At 44.6% G+C, this 19,554-nt stretch overlaps 1 protein-coding gene across 5 annotated transcripts in view; it reads right to left on the bottom strand.

Annotated features, from left to right (window-relative positions):
• Positions 1-1,758: 1,758 nt before the first annotated feature.
• Positions 1,759-19,554, bottom strand: part of nhsa (Nance-Horan syndrome a (congenital cataracts and dental anomalies)) — a 71,384-nt gene continuing 53,588 nt past the window's right edge. For 2 of the 5 annotated variants that reach the window (XM_012861230.3, XM_036141511.1), the window contains exons 2-9: positions 15,848-16,000; positions 15,245-15,360; positions 13,521-13,583; positions 11,355-11,547; positions 9,194-9,325; positions 5,059-7,896; positions 3,554-3,677; positions 1,759-3,480 (exon numbers count right to left, since the gene is read on the bottom strand). In XM_012861230.3, the coding sequence (XP_012716684.2) occupies positions 2,862-3,480; positions 3,554-3,677; positions 5,059-7,896; positions 9,194-9,325; positions 11,355-11,547; positions 13,521-13,583; positions 15,245-15,360; positions 15,848-16,000 (4,238 nt within the window). In that variant the 3' untranslated portion in view covers positions 1,759-2,861. Of the gene's footprint in view, positions 3,481-3,553; positions 3,678-5,058; positions 7,897-9,193; positions 9,326-11,354; positions 11,548-13,520; positions 13,584-13,814; positions 13,866-15,244; positions 15,361-15,847; positions 16,001-19,554 lie in introns of all 5 variants that reach the window. The other 3 variants (XM_036141509.1, XM_021315748.2, XM_021315749.2) reach the window with 3 other exon arrangements.

Here is a 19,554-nt window from a genome sequence, read left to right as displayed (position 1 = left end):
GCGGGAGATAAGATTAGCTATGGGATTCCCCACAACGCTTACTAAAAAAATAAATACAAGACAAAAGTGTTCCACAACTCAAAAATATACAAAGGTATTGAAATCAATGTAAACTCTGAAAACATCATCATTTCTTTTTTACATTAGAGACAATTAGATAACGTTTGTGATCTTTCAGAATGGTTCATGTATTTACAGCTTTGTACACAACAAAAAGAGAGAAACAAAAGACATACAGTACTGTTTGTGTAGGTTCATTTCACGGCCATTTTTCTAACGCCTCTAGTACCGTAAGCTGTGACTCTGCTTCGTGTTTTCAAGAACAATTCAGTCAAGTAAACTGAGGGAGGAATAAAACAGTCCGATGCCCCAAACAGGTCCTGGACATGTCCTAGAGCCTTTGGCAGAAGCAGCTACACTACTCCACTCTTACATTGTGTGAGAACGGGAAAAAGATATTCAGGAAGAGTTAAACAGCTGAGTGGAAGGGTCTATAAATATCTCCAGGTGCAGCACACAGCAAGGGACAAAATTAAACCTCACAAGCATCTCTTCATCAGTGCAAAAAGGGGGGGAAAAACTGCTGGAATGAAAGTTGAGAGGCTTATCTCACCGTGTTCCCCGTTACGTCTCTGTGAAAGGTGTGTGATGGAGCATCTTTAAGGCCAAAACCGACACCGCTTCTGTCGGCTCTGCATACTGGCTGGGTAGCATAACCTACTATAGCTTATAGGACTTTGTATCATGCATGCTCTATATCAGATCATACCATATCATATCATATCATATCATATCATATCATATCATATCATATCATATTGCAATACCTAAAAGTCACTTTTCTGTCTGTCTCTGCAACCCAGTGTGTGAAACAGCGACTATGTGTCTCTGGTAAAGAAAGTAGGTATCTGAATAAAACCTTTTTTTAAAATACCAGCACTTCATTGTTAAAATCTCACTTTTAGTTTGTAAAAAAAAAAAAAAAAAAAGCAGATCAAGGGGCATCCATCTGATATAAAAAATAAATATATTTTACTTGTTAACAGCATAGACAATATCATTTAAATATTTCATGGGGGTGGGGAGGCGCCAAGGAGCATTTGGCACAAGACAGCAGCAAATGCCCGAAATGTTAACTGAGTCTTATCCTTCCTGACACCCTGGTCCCATATTTTACATCCTCTCACTAGAAACCTGAAGAAGGGTCCACCCCACACCCCCAACCCCGCAAAACGTTTTTTTTGTCACTTATTGTTTCCTGTCGAGTAAAGTAAGGCATATTTGATCCTGCTGAGCACTTTCCACTTGCCTCTTTCGACTATTCAAAAACACGCCACGTCATCAGCCACAAACGACCACTGTTCTTAAAACATGACCTTTCTCCATGCACCTATCCCCGCTGCGACTACCGACGCCTCCAGCTTTTTGAGCACTTTTTCATGTCCCCCCCGATAACACCTGCTCCTTTCTTTTCTCCAGAGATTGTCCGCCCGGTGTTTGGATTTAGAAACCTCCCGTCTATCACTGGTAACTCTCTACCTTATGATGATTGTAAAATGTTGGAACAAGTAGCTGCCTTTCATAATGTGTTTTACTGGTTTTGTTAGGAGTATAATAAGGGTTTTCCAACTGCTGGTACTAACAAGATGAATGGAAAGACGGAGGGACAATTCTCTGAACCTAGTTGAGATGTTCTGAGGGGCGAGGAAGAGCTTCACTCTGTACAAGTGGCTTAAGGAGATGTACAAGTTGTGTCTCTTTTTTTTTTGCATAGGTATTCACAGAATACATAAAGGTAAAAATCTGCATCTATAGGAAACAAAATGAAGGTTGACTATTATGCATAAAAAAAACAACAACTGGCATGACTGGTTGAAATGGCTTCCACTGACCAAACAAAAACATTGCTTTAAAGCTAGAGATGCACCGAGAAGACCGGATGTTTTTAAGCTCGACTGGCCCCCTACTGGCAGGTCAGAAATTCAGGAATCCAATCTTTTTTCCGATCAGCGAACACACCAAACCTAAGCACTTACAGGTCACGCTGACAACAGCGCTCTTCGGTGTGGAAGTTTTTACTGTCAGAAGAAGGTCCCAAAGCTGGCTATTAAAAAAAATGTATCAAGAAAGTCTGATGAATCACAAAAAGCCATTTAGTACAAAAGTATTTTCTATGAACTGTCGGGTCAAACCTGCTGTTCATTCTGGCTGTGAGAGAGCAAGACTTTCATAGGATAACAAGAAGGCTACTCGGAATAGACCAAAGTAGTTCTGTTTTTTCCTTTTGCCCTTTTCTCCTTTGTCCGCCACAGGACATCACAGAGTTTTAAACGTCGGCCATCTTTGCACAATCTCTTGAGGGATACAGGGGTCTTTGTAATGCTAGCTGTGCTGAGCAGGCTAACTTCGATCAAATACATACTTGCAATAGAAATGGCAACCGAACAAAACGATTATTGGCAGGCCTTACAAAAACCAGAGGTCGGAAATTAGGAACCAAGTTCTGATCGGTGCATCTCTGTCCTAAACTGCAATGCTAAGAATTAAATTGGGCTGAAGGAATAAGTTGGTTTCAGAAGTTGTCTTTTTTCTTTTTTTTTTAATAACAGCATTTTTGAATCAATCGGGATTTGTTTAAAAACTCAGTTTGTATAAAACATACACATTATGTGGACAGAATTATAAAAAAGGAAATGATTTAAAAATCCATCCAAAAATGGCTAGGAATCGAGATTTTCTTTTATAATTAAAATGGTTTAATCTACTCTCCTGCCTTCTGCATATTTGATATATCTATATATTATATTTCGGCATGGTCCATTAGTCCTCTTTGTAAACTTTTTTGTGGTTTGCTCCGTTTCCTACATGGAGCGGTCATCATGAGGGCTTCCGTCAGAGTTCTCCGTCTCCCCCTCAGAGATGGCCTGCATGGGCGATGAGTAGAGCCTGCTGCGCACGCTGTAACGGCTGCTGCTGGCCGGCGGGGGGATCCTGGAGCGCCCCTGCCGGGAAGAGGCGGATGTGTGGAAGGGCCTCGGGGAGAAGCTCTCGGCGTTGGCTTTGGGGTAGGGGCTGGAGAGCTGGTCTTGATCTAACAGGAGCTGCTGCAGGGCGGACATGGGCTCCTCTGACTGCCTGGGCGACTCGGCCAGAAAATCTCCAGGCGATTTAGGAGTGATGGGGCTCTTCAGGATCTCAGCAGCCGACATGCGGTAACTGGAGTCCGAGCGGCTCCCTTTCTTAAGGAGCAGTAGTTTGAACTCCTCGTTGGAGGTGCTGGACTTCTTTGCGTTCCTGTAGATGGAACCCGACGCTCTGTGTGGGGGAGGCGGGGTCACAGCAGGGGAGGTGGGTGGCACAGAGACCGGGGAGCTGACGTTGCTGCTGGGAGGCGGCGGCGTGTTCCCCGACGAGGCGCCGAGGCGAGGCCGCGCCGCCAGCTCAGTGGAGTCCTTCCTTCCCAACACTTTCCTTTTGGATCTACGGACGACGTAATTAGTTAGACACTTTGTTTAAGCCACGGCTGAACACAAAGATCTTCCCAAACGCTCACCTGTGAATCATAGCAAACAGATCCTCAGTGGTGCGGGACTTGGAGGGTGACAGAAACACACCGTCATCCTCCTTTTTTGACTCGTCATGCTGTGAAGACGCAGAGTTGTCACTTGCCGTGCAGTCTGTTGAAAAAACATCAAAGGCTTTAATGACACAGATTATTAGGTTATACTTTATCAAAAATCAACCACTTTTGAGTTCACGCTCAGACAGGTTTTCTAAAATAATTGCCCCGTGTTTAGTTCCAGCCATCTTTCTATCAGCTCTCGCTAGCCGTCCTGTCTCTGCTGAAGAGAGCGTCCCCTCAGCATGATGCCGCCTCCACCATGTTTCGCTGTGGGAATCTCATGTTCGGTTTGATCCTAAGTGCTTACGTAGAAGGCAACTGGGCTGAACGTGTCTGGAGGTAACAGGCTTATAAGTTGCAGTCAGAACAATCTCACTCATAAAGTTACAGTTATTTGTGGGGGAATAATAGTAGTAGTAGTAATAGTCGCTGGCCCTACCCTCGATTTAGCTCAGTGTTTGGGTCGTTGTTGCTTGACGATCCAAACATAGCTCTAACAAGGCCATACGAGCTGCAATTGCTCTTTACTTAAGCATTTAAGATACTTGGGTGACTAAGAATATACACAAGAGTATATTCAGGGGGATGTGCAGCATTTGGCTTTTCGGCCACAAAGGAAGCTAAAACTTGCAGTAATGGTTTAATCTGACCTGAACTCAGGTTCTTCTACTGGTTTGCTGTGTCCCCCACATACCTAATAAGACATAGTTTGTAAAGATCACTACTAATAGTTGCCCTGTTGACAGATTCTGCCACCTGAGCTGTGCCTATATGCAGCTCCTCCAGAGTAGTGAATATTAGTGGTGTTGATGTTCTTCACAGGAAGAGGGGTCCCTAATCAAATTATGCTTGAAGGTATATAGCCACGTTAAATGCTTATTTAAAAAAGACCTAAAACTGTTTGATTATGATAAAATAAGGTTATATACACCAAGCATTCATCCTGATAGTCCTTTTTAGGTTTTTAGGTAAGAACCAATCAGTCATTTGATCTATTTATAATGTTTGTAGTTAAGACTGTAGAAGCTAAGAAGAGCATTACTATTATTACAGTATCAATAAGGAGGTTTAATCATGCCAAATCTGAGTCACATCTGAGCCTCGGCAGCTTTAGCTTCCCTTCAGTGAACACCAACGTTCATACTTCATTCCCAGCAATATTACAGTCTTATCCCTCTTGGAATCATACATTTCTTTTGTTTTTTGTTTTTTACACAAAATATTGGACCTTTCTTCATTGTTTCCTTTACTTCGCCTTCAGATGCTAATAGCCGTTAGCCGCTTCCTGGTTTTATCCCCTGCTGCACATGCACAGTGTTCTACTTCCACTGTTATTCTAAATAAGCACGAAGGGCTTTTTTTTAACCAACAAACTGAGCAAAAATAAAGCATAAAACACCAAAATAAAATGTAACCCTAAATGGGAGCGACCCTACCTTTACTAAAACCATCCTCCGGCTCCTCTGTGGATCCCTCTTTCCCGTCCTGTGAGGCACTTTCGGCTGAGACTCCTGAGGAATCATTTTCCCCTTCGTTGCTGCCTTCATTGCTGATGGAGCTCTCCAGGGACGTCTCCAGAGGACTGTGAGCAGCAGGCACTTTATCGAGACAGTGGGACCTTTTGGGTGAGCTGTGCAAGACTGGAGGGCAAGAGCATATTTCTGCTTCAGGCGGCTCGGTCTGCTGCTGCTGGCCTGAAGCTTGGCCACGTGGGGAGGATTCCCCGGAGCAGACGGATGTTACCGGTGACTCTAAGCGCTGCCCTGCTTCAGGACCAGTCTCCGCCTTGGAGATGTTAGAAGCTTTCTGCTCCAAACATGCTTCTGACTGCAGTCCGACAGTTGTCATGCTCCCTGAATTAACCTCTCTGGCCTTGTTGCTCAGATCGCCTGAAGGTGTTTCGTTTGAGACCCGCATTGACTCGTCTGATGAAACCTGATCATTATGAGCGTTGTGCAGCGAGGGACTCTTGAGATCTGAGGATCTACTGCTGGTTAGGTTCACAGGGGGACACTGGAGCCTCGGAGCAGCTTTGTTCTCATGCTGGTCTTCAGGCTGCTTGCTGACGGATCGAAGCTGCACTTTCTGAAGCACCGAGGGGGTTATAGACAGAGAGGGGGCTGTGAAGGGCTCCAAGTTTGGTGATGTAACGTGTTTGGCGGCCAGCACGTCTTTTTGTTTGATTTGGTGATGGTTTGCTAACTGGTTCCTGTAAGCCGAGTCCTTGTTGCTCGGACTGTGAAGGGCACTTAAGTCGAGGTGAGAAGGAGGAGTTATAGGCAGCTCCAGATCTTTCTTTGACGTTGCCCCGTCCCTGCAGGACCGTGCCTGCAGAGACAGGGAAGAAAGGGAGGACTTCCTCTCTGGGACTTTGGGCTTTCTCTTCCCACTGGCTGGTGACAGCGGTCCAGGGAAGAAAGTGGAAGGAAACGAGGAGGTGGGGGTTTCGGACTGACTGGAGTAGCCGCTGGATGGGCTCGCCAGTCCCGCCAGCTTCTCTGGGGAAGTCAGCTTGAACTCGCCTTCTACCGATGGAAGTGAGGGGGTGGTGGCTCTGGAGCCGGACCGGGAAGTCTGGGACTCTGAGCTTTCTTGTGACTTGATGCACTCGATGACGGTCGTGCCAGTGGCTGTGCTAGAGTTTGACAACGATCGGTAAGGATCACTGGACTTTAAATCGTTCAGAAGCCAGAGATCTGCATAGTCTGACTGCACAATGCCATTGTCCTTAAAGGAGTGCGCATCTTTGGAGCTTAAAACGCCTAAGTCCGTTAGATCTGGTGTGCCTTCCATCCCCCAGACCTCGAGGGGCTCTCGGACTAGTGGAGAGTTTCCTGCGGGACCTCGTGATCCCGCCAGATCCAGCTGCATTTTCCTCTCCTTGGACGACAGAGACAGCGGCTGTCTGTGTGTAATCTTTGGTTCTCGCTTGTCAGGGATGTTTCCCTCACTGCATATTTTCCTCAAGGAGGAGCTCCTCTTTGGTGGGGACGGCTTCAGCTTCGCCTTCCGTAGGGAGAGGCAGCGCCTCCCCAGCGTCAGGTGGCCGCTCAGATCAGACAAAGCGCAGTCCGAGCCGGTGGCTGCACAGTTGTAGGTGAAGCTTTTGCTGCCTTTCAGACCGCAGTCAAAGTGCATGGAGGTGTAGTAACCTTCAGTGTCCACAGAGTAGTAAGAGATGGTGTCTGCCTTCTCGGAGGGAGGTTTGTCGGAGAAGCTGCTCTCGCAGGTGGCCATGCTGGTGAAGCTGGGGCAGCCCAGGCTGCTGTCAGCCTCCCTGCCGGGTTCAGGGCTTAGGTCCTGAGAGTGAGGCAGCTCAGGGTGGGGGTAATCCCACTCCCCCTCCACGGGTGTGCTCACCCCCGCCTCCTCTAAGATATCCATCGCCGCGGAGGAGAAAGAGCCCGCCCGCTGGCTTCTGAGGCCCTGGTAGTTGTCCAGCATGAAGCCGGCCTGGTCTTCTGCAGCATGAGTGGCAGCGTTGAGGGACAACTCAGAGTCACAGTGCGAGGAGCCGGTCAGCGGAGGCGAGGCTGCGGGGGGGATCGTCTCGGAGGTCTGGGAGGGGCAGGTGGAGCTGCTCCCGCTCCAGTTCCCGCTGGAGGATTGGTGGTCATCCTTATGGTCCATCGGACCTCCCAGCACCCCCGCAGCGGAGACGGAGTGAACAGGGCTGCTGAAGGTGTCCGAACTGGAGGAGATCTCACAGCTGCCCATGTCGGCCTTCCTGGGCAGCTGAGCTCGCGTGCGCTCCATCCAGCTGCGCTCCGGACTCTCCGACAGCTGTGCGTACTTCAGGCCCCCCCGCTGTCGCTCGGACGCCGCCTGGTCGTCGGCGCTCTCCTCTTCGTCCTTCAGAATCCTCTCACTGTGTCCGGGCAGGAAAGCCTCTGAGCTAAAGGGCGCCAGCTCCTCCTCGTCGTCGCTGTCATTCTGCTCGTTGTCCATCATTCTCATCATCATCCTGCTGCTGTCTCTGGGCAGACTCCGCGACCGCAGCCGGGCTCCCACCGAGCCAGAAAACATGGTGTCAGCGCTGTCAGGCAGACAGGAGATGTTGCCCGCTGAGTGGGAGAGAAGGAGCGACACTCCCTGACCTCTCTGGACCCGGATCCTCCGCCGAGACGGGGCTCCTGCGATAAGGAAGTCTTCGGTCTGGCAGCCTGAGTCTCTGGTGGTCAGATGGCTGGCCAGCTCCTCCGTAGAAGGGCTCGTATCGGCAGCGGTGTGAACAATGACCGTCCGCTCCCTGCAACCAGGGGAGTCGTCCGAGTCTGAAGAGGAAATGATCACAAAGTAAGTGAAAGAGTTTCAGCAACAGATTCTTAAATTGAGAACTTGTTTTCTAGTATCTTTCCAGCGATGCTGACTTAAAGGATGACCTAAAAATCTGTCTGTTGTTAAAGAATGCCACACCGTGTCTTTAAGACACTTAATACCAAATGTTTTAATGCTAGGGACGGGAAACGGTTAGCAGTACAGTGACTTATAAAATAAGTGTCTCGTTTACAGACGCAAACGTTAAAATATTTTACTAGGATTTTGTGTGATAGACCAAGACAAAGTAGTTCATAATTGTGACGTGAATGGAAAAGGGTCTGTGGTTTTTACATTGTTATAAAACAAGAACTGAAAAATGTGGCGTGCATTCAGGCCCCTCTCTCTGATGGGGCAGAGTAGCCATTATCTAAGGATCCAAGGAACACAGTAGACAGGTCAAGCTGTAGAGAACTGCAAATCTACAACTTATTCACCTAAACTGAGGGGGAAGGCAAGGAGAGCACTAATCTGAGAAGCAGCCAAGACAGAGGCTCATGGTAACCCTAGAGGAGCAACACTGGTGCTCAGGGGAGGGATCGCTGCAAAGCCAATTACTTAGATACACAGAACGCTTTTTCGAAACTGCCATCATAAACTGGATTGGACAGTATTAAAACTAGGACCACATTGGAATGTATGAATTTGAATTTATGAAGTGCTTTGAGATCAAATCTGAACAAATCTGGCCTTTATTGGAGGAGTACAATGGAAGAAAGCCATTACCAGTCCTGTTTACAGAACCCACAAATCTCACAGTAAAACATGGTGGCGACAAAATGATGGTGTGGGGACCGATTTCTTCAGCAAGGACCGGGAAGTTGGCCAGAGTTAATGGGAAGACGGTTGAAGCTAAACACCGGGCAATGCTGGAAGAAAACCCTGTGGAGGCTGCAGAAACCTTAAACTGGGATGAAGGTTTGCCTTTCAGCAGGACAAAGCTGGTAACTTGCAACAAAAGATGGATGTAAGCGACTGAATACCCAATGCATTCCACATGTTGAGATATTTGTACAGTTCTGTAGAGATTTGTAAAACATTTCAAAAACCCCACATGCTTTGCCTTCCACTTCACAATTACGCAGCGCTTTGGGTTGGGCTATCACAGAAAATCCAAATGAAACACATTAAGGGTCTGGCTGTAATGTGACAAAATATGAAAAAGTTCAGAGGGGTACGAGAACTACAAGATGCCATAAAGGAAACACAACAGGACTTGTGTCACCCTGACTGGTAGACAAATAAAATACATACCAAAATCCTGCTGCACCTGTCTGGGAACGCCGGCAACGGTCCTCCGTCTCCTTAGCTTCCGTCTCCTCTGAAGCAAAGACTGTGAGTGAACGAGTGAGCAGCGCACACTAGCATCTCTGTCAAAGCCAACCCCTGCAACGGAGACAGGACATGTGAGGAATCTTTGTTTGGTGGAAATGCACAGAATCCTTTTTCCACACTCATGCTGTCACATAAAAAGACAAAAAACGGAAATAAATATAAAGAATGACTGAACTAAATATGGTGCTGCACAAAAATAGCACAGATGATCTGAGATCTGAAGAAACATAAAGCCACAGTGTGCTTAAACTCAGAATGAGTTTTTTTTTTAGGCTGCTTAGGGTAAGGAACAAGCTGTAATACTTTTGACAGAAATAAAAGATATGGCAGACGAAAACTTTCAAAACAAAACAAAAATCTAAGCCCACTGCCGTTAAACCCTGTGCTGAATACGTCTGCCTAAGTTTACCACCTAATCTTCCTGCCGCCCCCTCCGTCACATTATGACCATCATGTGACAACAAGTCGAGCCTTTCAGCACCATAGCGATTGCAGGACTCTGCTTACAATGTCCATTTTTTTTTTTTTACCCTCAACTGTCTCCGACTCAGCCCATGTTGCCACACAGCTCCCCTTTTCAGTCAGTGAGAGCGAGAATAAATAACATCAAGCAGATCTTTTGAACCACTTGAACAAAACTAATTGCCATTCATGTCACAGCACCAGGCCTCTTTGCCATCACAAAGTATCAAAGCTTGGGAAACAAGAGTTCACTGAGCACAAAGCATGACTCGGACGTTTATAGTCACTGTCTGTAAAAGCAATTCTCTCTACCAACACTAAAACTTCTTTTTTTAATTTAAATAAGGATTTTCCTCATTTCCTAAATCGTTACCAAAAGTGTTACACTACTGAGAGTAAAGGAGTTAAAATGTGCCACATTATGTAACTCTGTAGGTTAGCTTTCTTTCATCCTTAGGCCATAACCAGAAAAGCTGTACACAATCAAATTTTAGACATTTGGTTATTTGCTTTGCTTCCGAGAGTGCAGATGATTAGGCCCACTTTAGTATCTAACAGTGTTAGAAGGCAAAGACACTTTACTTCAGCAAAGTCTGGATAATCTTAGCTTAGTGAGCTGAAACATGGTAACAATTATAATTTGTTAAATGTCAGAACTCATTGGAGACTTAAAATCAAAAGTGTTTTTCCTCATTATATATATATATATATATATATATATATATATATATATATATATATATATATATATATATATATATATATATATATATATATATATTGTTTTGCTAACCACTTCTATAGAAAAATTTGATAATTAGCCTAGCATGGCTAATTTAACCTAGCATGGCTAATTTAACTTAAATTTAGCATAAAGATTGGAAATGGGAAAAATCTCCCAATTTAATTTCCAGCTATTCTAAAACCTGTTTATTACCGTGCTATATTTTTCATTTAGTTTGTACTGTGAGAGATTATATTTGTATGGATATTTCCTGGCGTATAAATTAATCCGGCAACAGTTTATTAGCATGGTTGGGTTTTTACCAAGAAAACAAAACAAAACTTGGGGTCTAGACTTTTTCCCCAAGATAAGACATTTTAATGCCTTTTCATTGTTTTAACCAAACATTGCAAATAATTTTAATCATGAATTTATTAAGTGATGCAACATTTTGCTACTTTAACACTTAAGCAAGTTAGCACGCTAATAGTAGCATTAGGCCTTCTTTGGTTCTGCTTAGTTGACACTTTTTAAACAAAAGTTAACACTTTAGTTTCTGTAAGTTTTGAACGTTAAGATTTTAACTATTTTTTTTTGTGTTTTTTCTTTTTTTAAAATTCTGCTACTATTTACTTTTATTTTTTTTTTAAATAAATACTCTTGCTTCACTGCAGCTTCTTTAGCTGATCAGCTAACCAATTCAGCTATCAGCAGTCACACTGCATTTTCCTAGGAAATGCAAATTCCTAGTATTTAAGTGTTTTAATATGCTTAGGCATTAAACAAAAACATGTTCTAGATCTTCCTTTAAAAGATGTACAAATGGGATCCAGTGCTCTGTTGTGACCTAGATAAACAGATTAAAAACTGACAAATTTGGTGATTTCAATTTACCAGTCACATTAATAGGAATGACGCATGAGGCGATGACTTGGGAATTGCATTTCATTCTCTCCTCTGGGGTGGGCAGCGGCAGAGCTTTAGACCAGTTAGTCTGCTTGTCCAGGGTGGAGGGGATGTTAGGGATGGGAAACTTAGACCGGTGACCTAGAGCCACCCCGTCAGTGTCGGGGTCAGTAGGCGCAGCCTGCAACAGATGGATATTTGCATAGTTAGACTGTTATGGTGGGATTACATGGAAAGTGGGGCAACAGAGTTAAAGCAAAATAAATAAATAAAATGACTCAGCTTCAGAGAGGGTAATGTGTAGAGTAAAGTGGATAAAGTGAGGGATTATTCAGTTATTTTTTAAGTTTGTGGTTCTCAAACTGTGGCAAAAGTTACACTGGTGGTACTTGCGCTGCCTTTAGTGGTATTCCAAAGAATGTGGGTATCAATTATTTGCAAAGAATTTGGATCTGGGAATGACATCCTTTAAGTCAGAACATAAGCAACAGTTCACTTAGGGAAGTTATGTATTGAAGCATGTTATTACTTTAAGTTTTTTTTTATTTTTTTTACCGCAGCTACCACTCAGTTGTAAATTTGAGGCAGCCACATTTTATTTTGACAAAAATTCCTACTTAAAAATCCAAATTTCAGATGCTCCATTCTGTTCATCTTTCTAACTTAGACCTAAAACAATTAAAATTCTAAGAAGAAAATGAACACATAGTTAAATAGCCAAAGCAGTAAAACAAGTTTTTCTACTTTTTGCAAGTCCTGCTGTGCTACAATTTTAAGACAACGGTCAGTAAGTAAGGAAAAGTAAGTAAGTCTGAGAACCACTAATCTTAGGGTTTATCTGGAAACATTCCATTTAAAAAAAATGTATTCTGCAAGATGATTAACCTCTCTGAGAGTTTACAAATTACACCCACCCTTCCAGCAGCTGAGCGTCACACAGCAGTGCAATGAATCTATCAAGTAATGGAAATGAACAGCATGCCTTTACACCAAAGGAGAGCAGAAAGCGCCAGAAGCATTCAAAGAAATAACCCAGACGTTCATGCAAAAAGGAAAAAAAAAAGCGTTCAAGCATGCAGAAAACTCAGACCAATAAAAAACCTTGGCACACATTGCAACACATGTCACAGCGACTACTACAAGATATATGGCGGCACCTCCACGAATCTGGCATAATGACGAGCCTCCGGAAATATATCTCAGGGAAAAAACTTCACGGCAGCGTTCCTCTGAGCTTCAGTAGCAGTCAATGCGTCCCGCTCCCCTCCGATGTCCTCACAACTCCTCGGACCCCTTCACACATTGAATCTGAAAGCACCTGCGTCTTCTAGCTGCTCGCTTACGGCTCGCTGAGGGCTTCAACGCCCTTATGTTGGGTTATGTGAAACTGGGAGTGATTCTCAGGCCGGACTGGTTCCCACCTCTACGACTCAGAGTCTTCCCACCCCCCATTTAAAGCCAGCTCTCCAGCCTTTTGTGCTACCAGTTCCCAGCAGACCAATGGGACCCTGACAAAAACCCGGCTCACAAAAGAAACCGGTTTCCTTGGAAACTTCTTGCAACGAGCGGAAAAAAAAAAAAATCAAAGGGGGACCATTTACAGCTGATTTGTTTCAAGGAGGGTCTGAGAGGAAGGATGAGCCTTTTGAAGAGGGGAGGGGGGGGGTGAAAGGAGGAAGCAAGTGGGCGCAAGAGTAAAGAGAACAGAGCATCAAAAGGAAGGACGGCGGTGTGTGTTTGTCTCTGTCCACGAGCATCGAGCATTTTTTGGTACAACAAACGGCTCAAAGATAGTCAGAGGGTGCCAGAGAGGAGACGGCAGCACGGGCGGATCACGGGTCCCAAGAGTCAACCCTCTCATTAGAGCAGGTTGGCTGTGAATGTGGCCCTCACGCACGCATTCCTCACATACTTCAAACTGAAACTTCACAGGAACCCCCAACACCGGTCTGATGAAACTTCACCGACGGCCCCGCTCCGCTATTACCACATCGTCTCAACAGGGTGGAGCGGGACACCAGCGCCGGCCGAAAAAGCCGAGAGAGGGCATGCATCGCGAAAGAAATTCATTAGGGGAAGGCGCACGAAAGGACAGGTGGAATAAAGTGTTAAGAGGAAGGACTCGGGAAGCAGGAGGGTGGGGAGGACCGGTACCTTTCTGCTCCAGGGAGAGAGGCGGCAACATTCGGTGGGGGAGGAGGAGCGGGTGGAGCCGAACTGAATTACAGGGTGGAGAAACGACAACAAACAAGAATGACACAAAAACTAAATAAAAAAAACAACACGAGTGATCGTGAAAACACAGAGTATGAACACAGTGGTGACATAGAAATACAGGGGTAACGGTGCAGATGGAAAATAAATTGGGGGATGCACTGATGAAAATGAAAACATCAATCGTCCATTGCCCGCACATACACATTATGAACAGTCTGCTTTCATCTTTACCTGCGCTTGTGCTAACTGAGTGGATGCATCTTTAAATTGTCTCTCTGGCTGCTTTGAGGGGAAAACAAAAGCCACATCGTCACTTTGAAGGAGCGATATAAAAAACCTGGCCTATATTCATACTTAAAGCTACACAATCCTGCCTCCAGAGAGGGATAGAACAAAACCTTCCATAAACCAGTGGTTCGTTTTTACTGAGTTGGATTTTTAAACTGAGTTGTGAGGCTGGTGCCTTAATGTCAGCTTATGTTACTCAGACGCATCGCCTAGCAGAAGGATTCAAACCATTTTCACATTTTGGCATAATACTACCAACATAAAATTTTAGTAAATTGAGGAAGTTTTTTTTTTCATTTTCACATATGAAGACTGCAGCTTGCATTTGTACTCAGACCTGATAAGTCTGTACGTTTTAGCTGTAACCATAGCTGCAAGTCTGCTGGGGTATGTCCCTGCCAGCATTGCAAATCTAGACATTTTTATTTGTCAGATAACGCAGAATGCCTGTGACCAGCAAGATATCCTCAGCTACATGCAGGTACGGGCTTTGACTAGGCCATTCTAACACATGAATGTTGTTTGATCTCAACTGTTTCGATGTAGCCCTGGCTGTACATGCCATGTTGTTTTCCAACCTCCATGACACACTCAAGTTCAAATCTTTGGTACTTCTATTTCTTTTAAATTTAAAGTGTGGCCTTGTTTTCAGCTCTATCCATATCCCCAGCAACTCTAAGCATCTCTCGTGTCCCTGCTGAGCAAAAATATCACTAAATTACGATGCTGCCACCACCAGCATGTTTCATAAAGTGTCCAGGGGTCTACAGGGGTTATACATCTGGGTCTCATCTGACTAGAGCACCTTCTTCCCCATGCTTGCTGTGTCCCCAAACACGGCGTGTTGCACAGTACAATAAGCCAAATTTGTGGCACGCATCACTCATGATTGTCCTGTCAACAGATTCTTCCACCTGAGCTGTGGATCTCTGCAGCTCCTCCGGGGCAGCCGTGGGACCCAATCTAATAAATTGTCTCTTAGCTTAACACGCTTTTCCTCATATATATTTAAAGTTTAGTTAAAAATCTATGAGAATGAGCCCAACTATGTGCTACATTGTGTTAGTCTACCACAAACTCCCAACGTGACATTTTGATGTTTAGGGTTGCAGCGTGACAGAATTTGGAAAACCTAAAGAGGTACGACTATAATTGCAAAGCACTGTAACATTTAAAAAAGAGCCATGCCCTTACTCAGTTGGATTTTGAAAGAGAGGATGTTTTCATGACATTACGGGTAAACTCCCACGGATCGACCTAACGAGCTGACTGGCTGGATTTACCACTGGAACAAATTGATGTATTGATTGTTGTTCGTGCAGACTGACCTTTCAAACCCTAAAGTGATAAGATAATAATATGAATTGCCTCACCGTTGTCACACTTTTGCCCCGATTGACATGCTTGTGCTCGATGAGAGGGGAGGGGTACATGGGCATTGGGGGCAGGGCTGAGATGGTCACTCTCTGCTCCCTCTCCCTCTGATGATCTGAAAACACACATAAATTAAAGACAGGGTGCCAAAACACACGCTTAATGAGAGAAAGTCGATCACATTTTCATTTACTGGCTGTGTGAAAAACAGATTTTGTTTTTTGAGAGCAGCTGTTTGAATATTTGTTAGGGTGCATTGACGCACACCGTCCACTAGATGGCAGAATAACGACGGAATTGCAGAAGGTGTAGCCTTGAATGCACCTTAAGTGTAAGAAAAACAAGCAAACGAAAGAACGAAGGTGTTAAGGAAAAAAATGTGCAAGGATTTAGGTGAAATTGTAAAAAAAAAAGGGGATTTGACATGAAAAATATTCAGTGTGGATGAAATATTTGCTCATCAGTTAAGAATAAAGTGCCTTCAATGTGGAGATGTAGCTCTGAAAGGAGCAATGACGTAGAATTACCATGAGTAATAGTTCCTAGATGCATAGAAAGTCTGGTGGGTAGTAAAATCTGCATTGGAGGGAGTTGCGGCTCACCTTGGTTGAGCGACCACAGGCTGTGGTTGGCTTGCCTGTGCAGCTCCTCTACACATGCTGGCCGTGTGGAGGGGTGCAAAACATTCCTCTGGAGACGCCACGGGGCTCGGAAATGTGCCGTCAGCTTACTCTCCACATCCAGGTTGGACACCGCTGTCGGAGAAACAAACACAACCTAAGTCTTACTAATGTGTTTTTTTCACATAAAAAAAAGCAATGACCAAAAAAAAAAAAAAAGCAGCTTTGAGCGTGAACACTTCAAGGGGAGAAACTGATCCAGCACATCAAGGTAAACCTCACAGCTTTGGACAGAAGCACATCTGCATCAGACAGACCACCTAGGCGATTTGTTTTGGTATTCCAGGAGATTAAATAGCTTTCAAACTACCTCTTGACGTCTGAGAGCAGAGCAGGACCCTCAGTACCAGGGTAACGCACGGCCCATTTACTGAAGCAATGCTATCTATCACCTGAGGCCAAACAATTGGTCTAGAGATGCAACCTGATAGCGTGACTTTAATCCTGCAAACGCTGACCGCTACCTGGACTATGACCACTACTCCCCCCCTCACACTTCCTCAAGTTACACATCTCGCATTACAGCTGATCCAACGAGGTGCCGGATGAAAGGCAGCAGCTCGACAGCGGCCGTTTGGTCCCGGTTCTGCTGTTTGAAACGGACAAAGAGGCCGCTCACAATGGAGATGCATTCATGGGATAAATGAGCTGCATGCATGATTACATGGAGGACCAATCCTCCATATGATTAAAGCGCATACAAATGTTAAATAATGCAAGAAAAAAAAAATTATAATAAACCCAACGTATAATTCCTTCTACAAAAATAGCACCTTCAACTTGTCGCACCCAATGAACAAAGCAGCTTTCTCATTTCTATGCTGTGAGATTTTATCGCAAACATCTGTAAGAGGGACATCCATACCATAGCATACCGACTTTATTTATAAAGCGCTTTAAAACAACCACAGCTGAAACAAAGCGCTGCACATGACTGCAAACTAAACATCAAAAGAAAAAAAAACTACATAAATATGATATAAAAAAACAATCAATTGTTAAACACAATAAAACTCATTTAAAACAAACAAGGTCAAACACAGTCTCGCTGATTTTGAAAGCCAAAGATTAAAAATGGGGTTTAAGAGGAGTGGAGGAGGGACGGCGAAGGTAAGTGGGGATGAAGAAGAGAGGCACAGCGGGGCAAGACCGTTCAAACGCGTAGCAACGGAAAGAAGATTTTTTAAAAATGAACTCTAAAATGCTCAGGCAGCCAGTGGAGTGAGGCCAGAACCGGGGTTATGAGCTCTGTTTTTTTTTTTTTTTCAGTAGTAGGTCAAAGATGCTGCGTTTTGAACGAGCTGCGGACGAATCAGACATGATCACTTCGGCCGCTTCCTTTAGCGCCACACCTGGCAGTCTTTACCTGCCTTTAGGTCGGACATTTCTGGCCTTGCCTCTGACCTGCCAGCTCTGCTGAAACACATTCTGCGAGACTCCCGCCGCCGACCGGCAGCAGCTCTGGCTAAGCACGCCCCAGCTTTGCTTTGTTGTGCAGCCAGAGGCTAACTTTAGTCTCTTTCAGTCAAGAAAGACATAGCTCAAGTGCAGATTGCAGCTACCAGAGGTCAGGGCGACCTACTAGAGCTCAGCCTGTGGCTGTGGATCCAACGGCTGCGTATGCTGACTGATTGGATTTGCTAACAGCGCTACAACCCCTGATATACCTCAGGCAGAGAGAACACTGTGAACGGCACGCCGGGCGAGGCACTGGGTTTATTAGACAGTCTGATGGTTTCCATGAAGCGACCCCAGGGTGACCTCTGTGTTGACCCTGCAGCGCTGACACGGCTCTGCGTCGCGTCTGCTGCTCGCCGCTAACAGCAGAGACTAAAAACTCTGATGGAGCTCAATGGAAACGCCTGATCTCCACCGTTGGTTACATGTCAACACATCTCAGCCAAGTAGCAACATCCTCACTTAAATAACAGTTTAGTGTTTCAGACGTGATATAGCAATTAGATCGGAGAAGCTTATGTGTGTTTCCAGCGACATAAAGCAGCAGGGTTTTCTGTTCCCCTGTGTACATTTTTTAACTTTCCACCAGAGTGCAAACGATTTGTAAGACAGTGCCTATTGTTGCTCTCTGAAACCCATAACAGTGCCCTCCAAAGGTTTTCAAACCCCTTGAACATTTCATCATGTCACATCCACAATGTGGATTTTACCACAGATTTTCAGTTAAACGTAGGTCTGGACTTTGACCAGGTCAATCTAAGACATTGTCTTGCTTTGATGTAAACCATTTCCTTATATCTTGTTCTCTAACAAACTTTGGTGGCCTTTACATAACAGCTGCATTTAGACTGAGGTTGAATAATTTGTCGTTTATTTAGCACTAATTGGCAGCACTGGGTTTTATTCAGGGGGTTCAGAGTTAAGGGGGCTGAATACAAATGTACACCACACTTTTCAGATTTTCTTTTAAAAAAACACTTTCAAGTCACACGTATGCAGCACTCTCACCACCCTCTGTTGGTCTTAAAACCAAAATACCAACAGAATCCATTGAAGTTTGTGGTTAGAATGTGACAAATGAGGAACACTGACACATTAATACTGTAGGCCTGTCCAAACTACGACTGCAGGAATTCATTTTATTTGCAAAATTGAATCATTCTCCTTGAAATAACGAGTTGGAGCTCACCATCTGGTTCTTCTTATTTCAATACTAACAAAAACATTCGGGAACACCCTGTTTCCTGTTTCCCTTTTCATATGATGTGTCATAAGAATGGAGCAACACAAACCCCAACAAACGGCAGCCATATTTCAAAAAAGTGACACTCAAATGACTGCGTAATGATGTTCAGCTGAGCGCCGTACAGAGATAAGGAGTCGGCGGCGGCGGTGGGGGGGTGGATCTGAACCCTCTGAGGGAGTTTGTCATGCTTTCTCCTCCCTGCTGAGAAATGAACTGTTGGCCCTGCGCTGACACCCCCGATGTCTCCAGCATGCTATTTAACAACAACAACAACAACAGGGACACGGGTGCTGGTCCCGTTTTCTATCTTTGCAGTTTTGGTCGCTATGTACCAAAACTATTTCAGAAATGGGAAAGGTGAAGAGTACCGTGAAGGATTTTTTTTTTCTTTCTCTCCAGCCATGCATAATTTTTTAAAGGGAAAGTTTCGTACCCACGTTATTAGCTGGAAATCTAAAGTCATTTCCTACAACCCACTCATCATCTACTCTAAGGGTATGTGACATTATTCACAGATCGCTAGCAGAGGTACTGTTGTTTGGTCATAATCTGTCATAAGAGTCATTTAGCCCAAACAGGGATCAGAATCAAAAATAATCTGAACGACCCAAATAACAAGAGTAAGAAACCGATATGCGGTGGGTTGAAATGATTTGTTTCTGAAACGATCAAAGGATGAGCTGGCTTAACATGTAACAGTCACCGTGGTAACTTGTAAATGAGCCCGTGCCTAAATGAGACCACCTGTATAAATAAAGGTTTGATAATAATATTAACATAGGGATCAAAAGGGGACATAAACAGGAGCGGGGATGAACTGAGCTCTTCACCTCCAACCTTTCAGCAGGACTGGCGGGGCCTTCAGAGAGGCTGTGATGAGCACGGATACCCATATGGGCAAGCCTTTAAAGGTAATTTATTGCCT

Source organism: Fundulus heteroclitus, chromosome 9, assembly GCF_011125445.2.
Source record: "Fundulus heteroclitus isolate FHET01 chromosome 9, MU-UCD_Fhet_4.1, whole genome shotgun sequence".
NCBI lineage: Eukaryota > Metazoa > Chordata > Actinopteri > Cyprinodontiformes > Fundulidae > Fundulus > Fundulus heteroclitus.
This window is presented reverse-complemented; position numbering and strand designations above follow the sequence as displayed.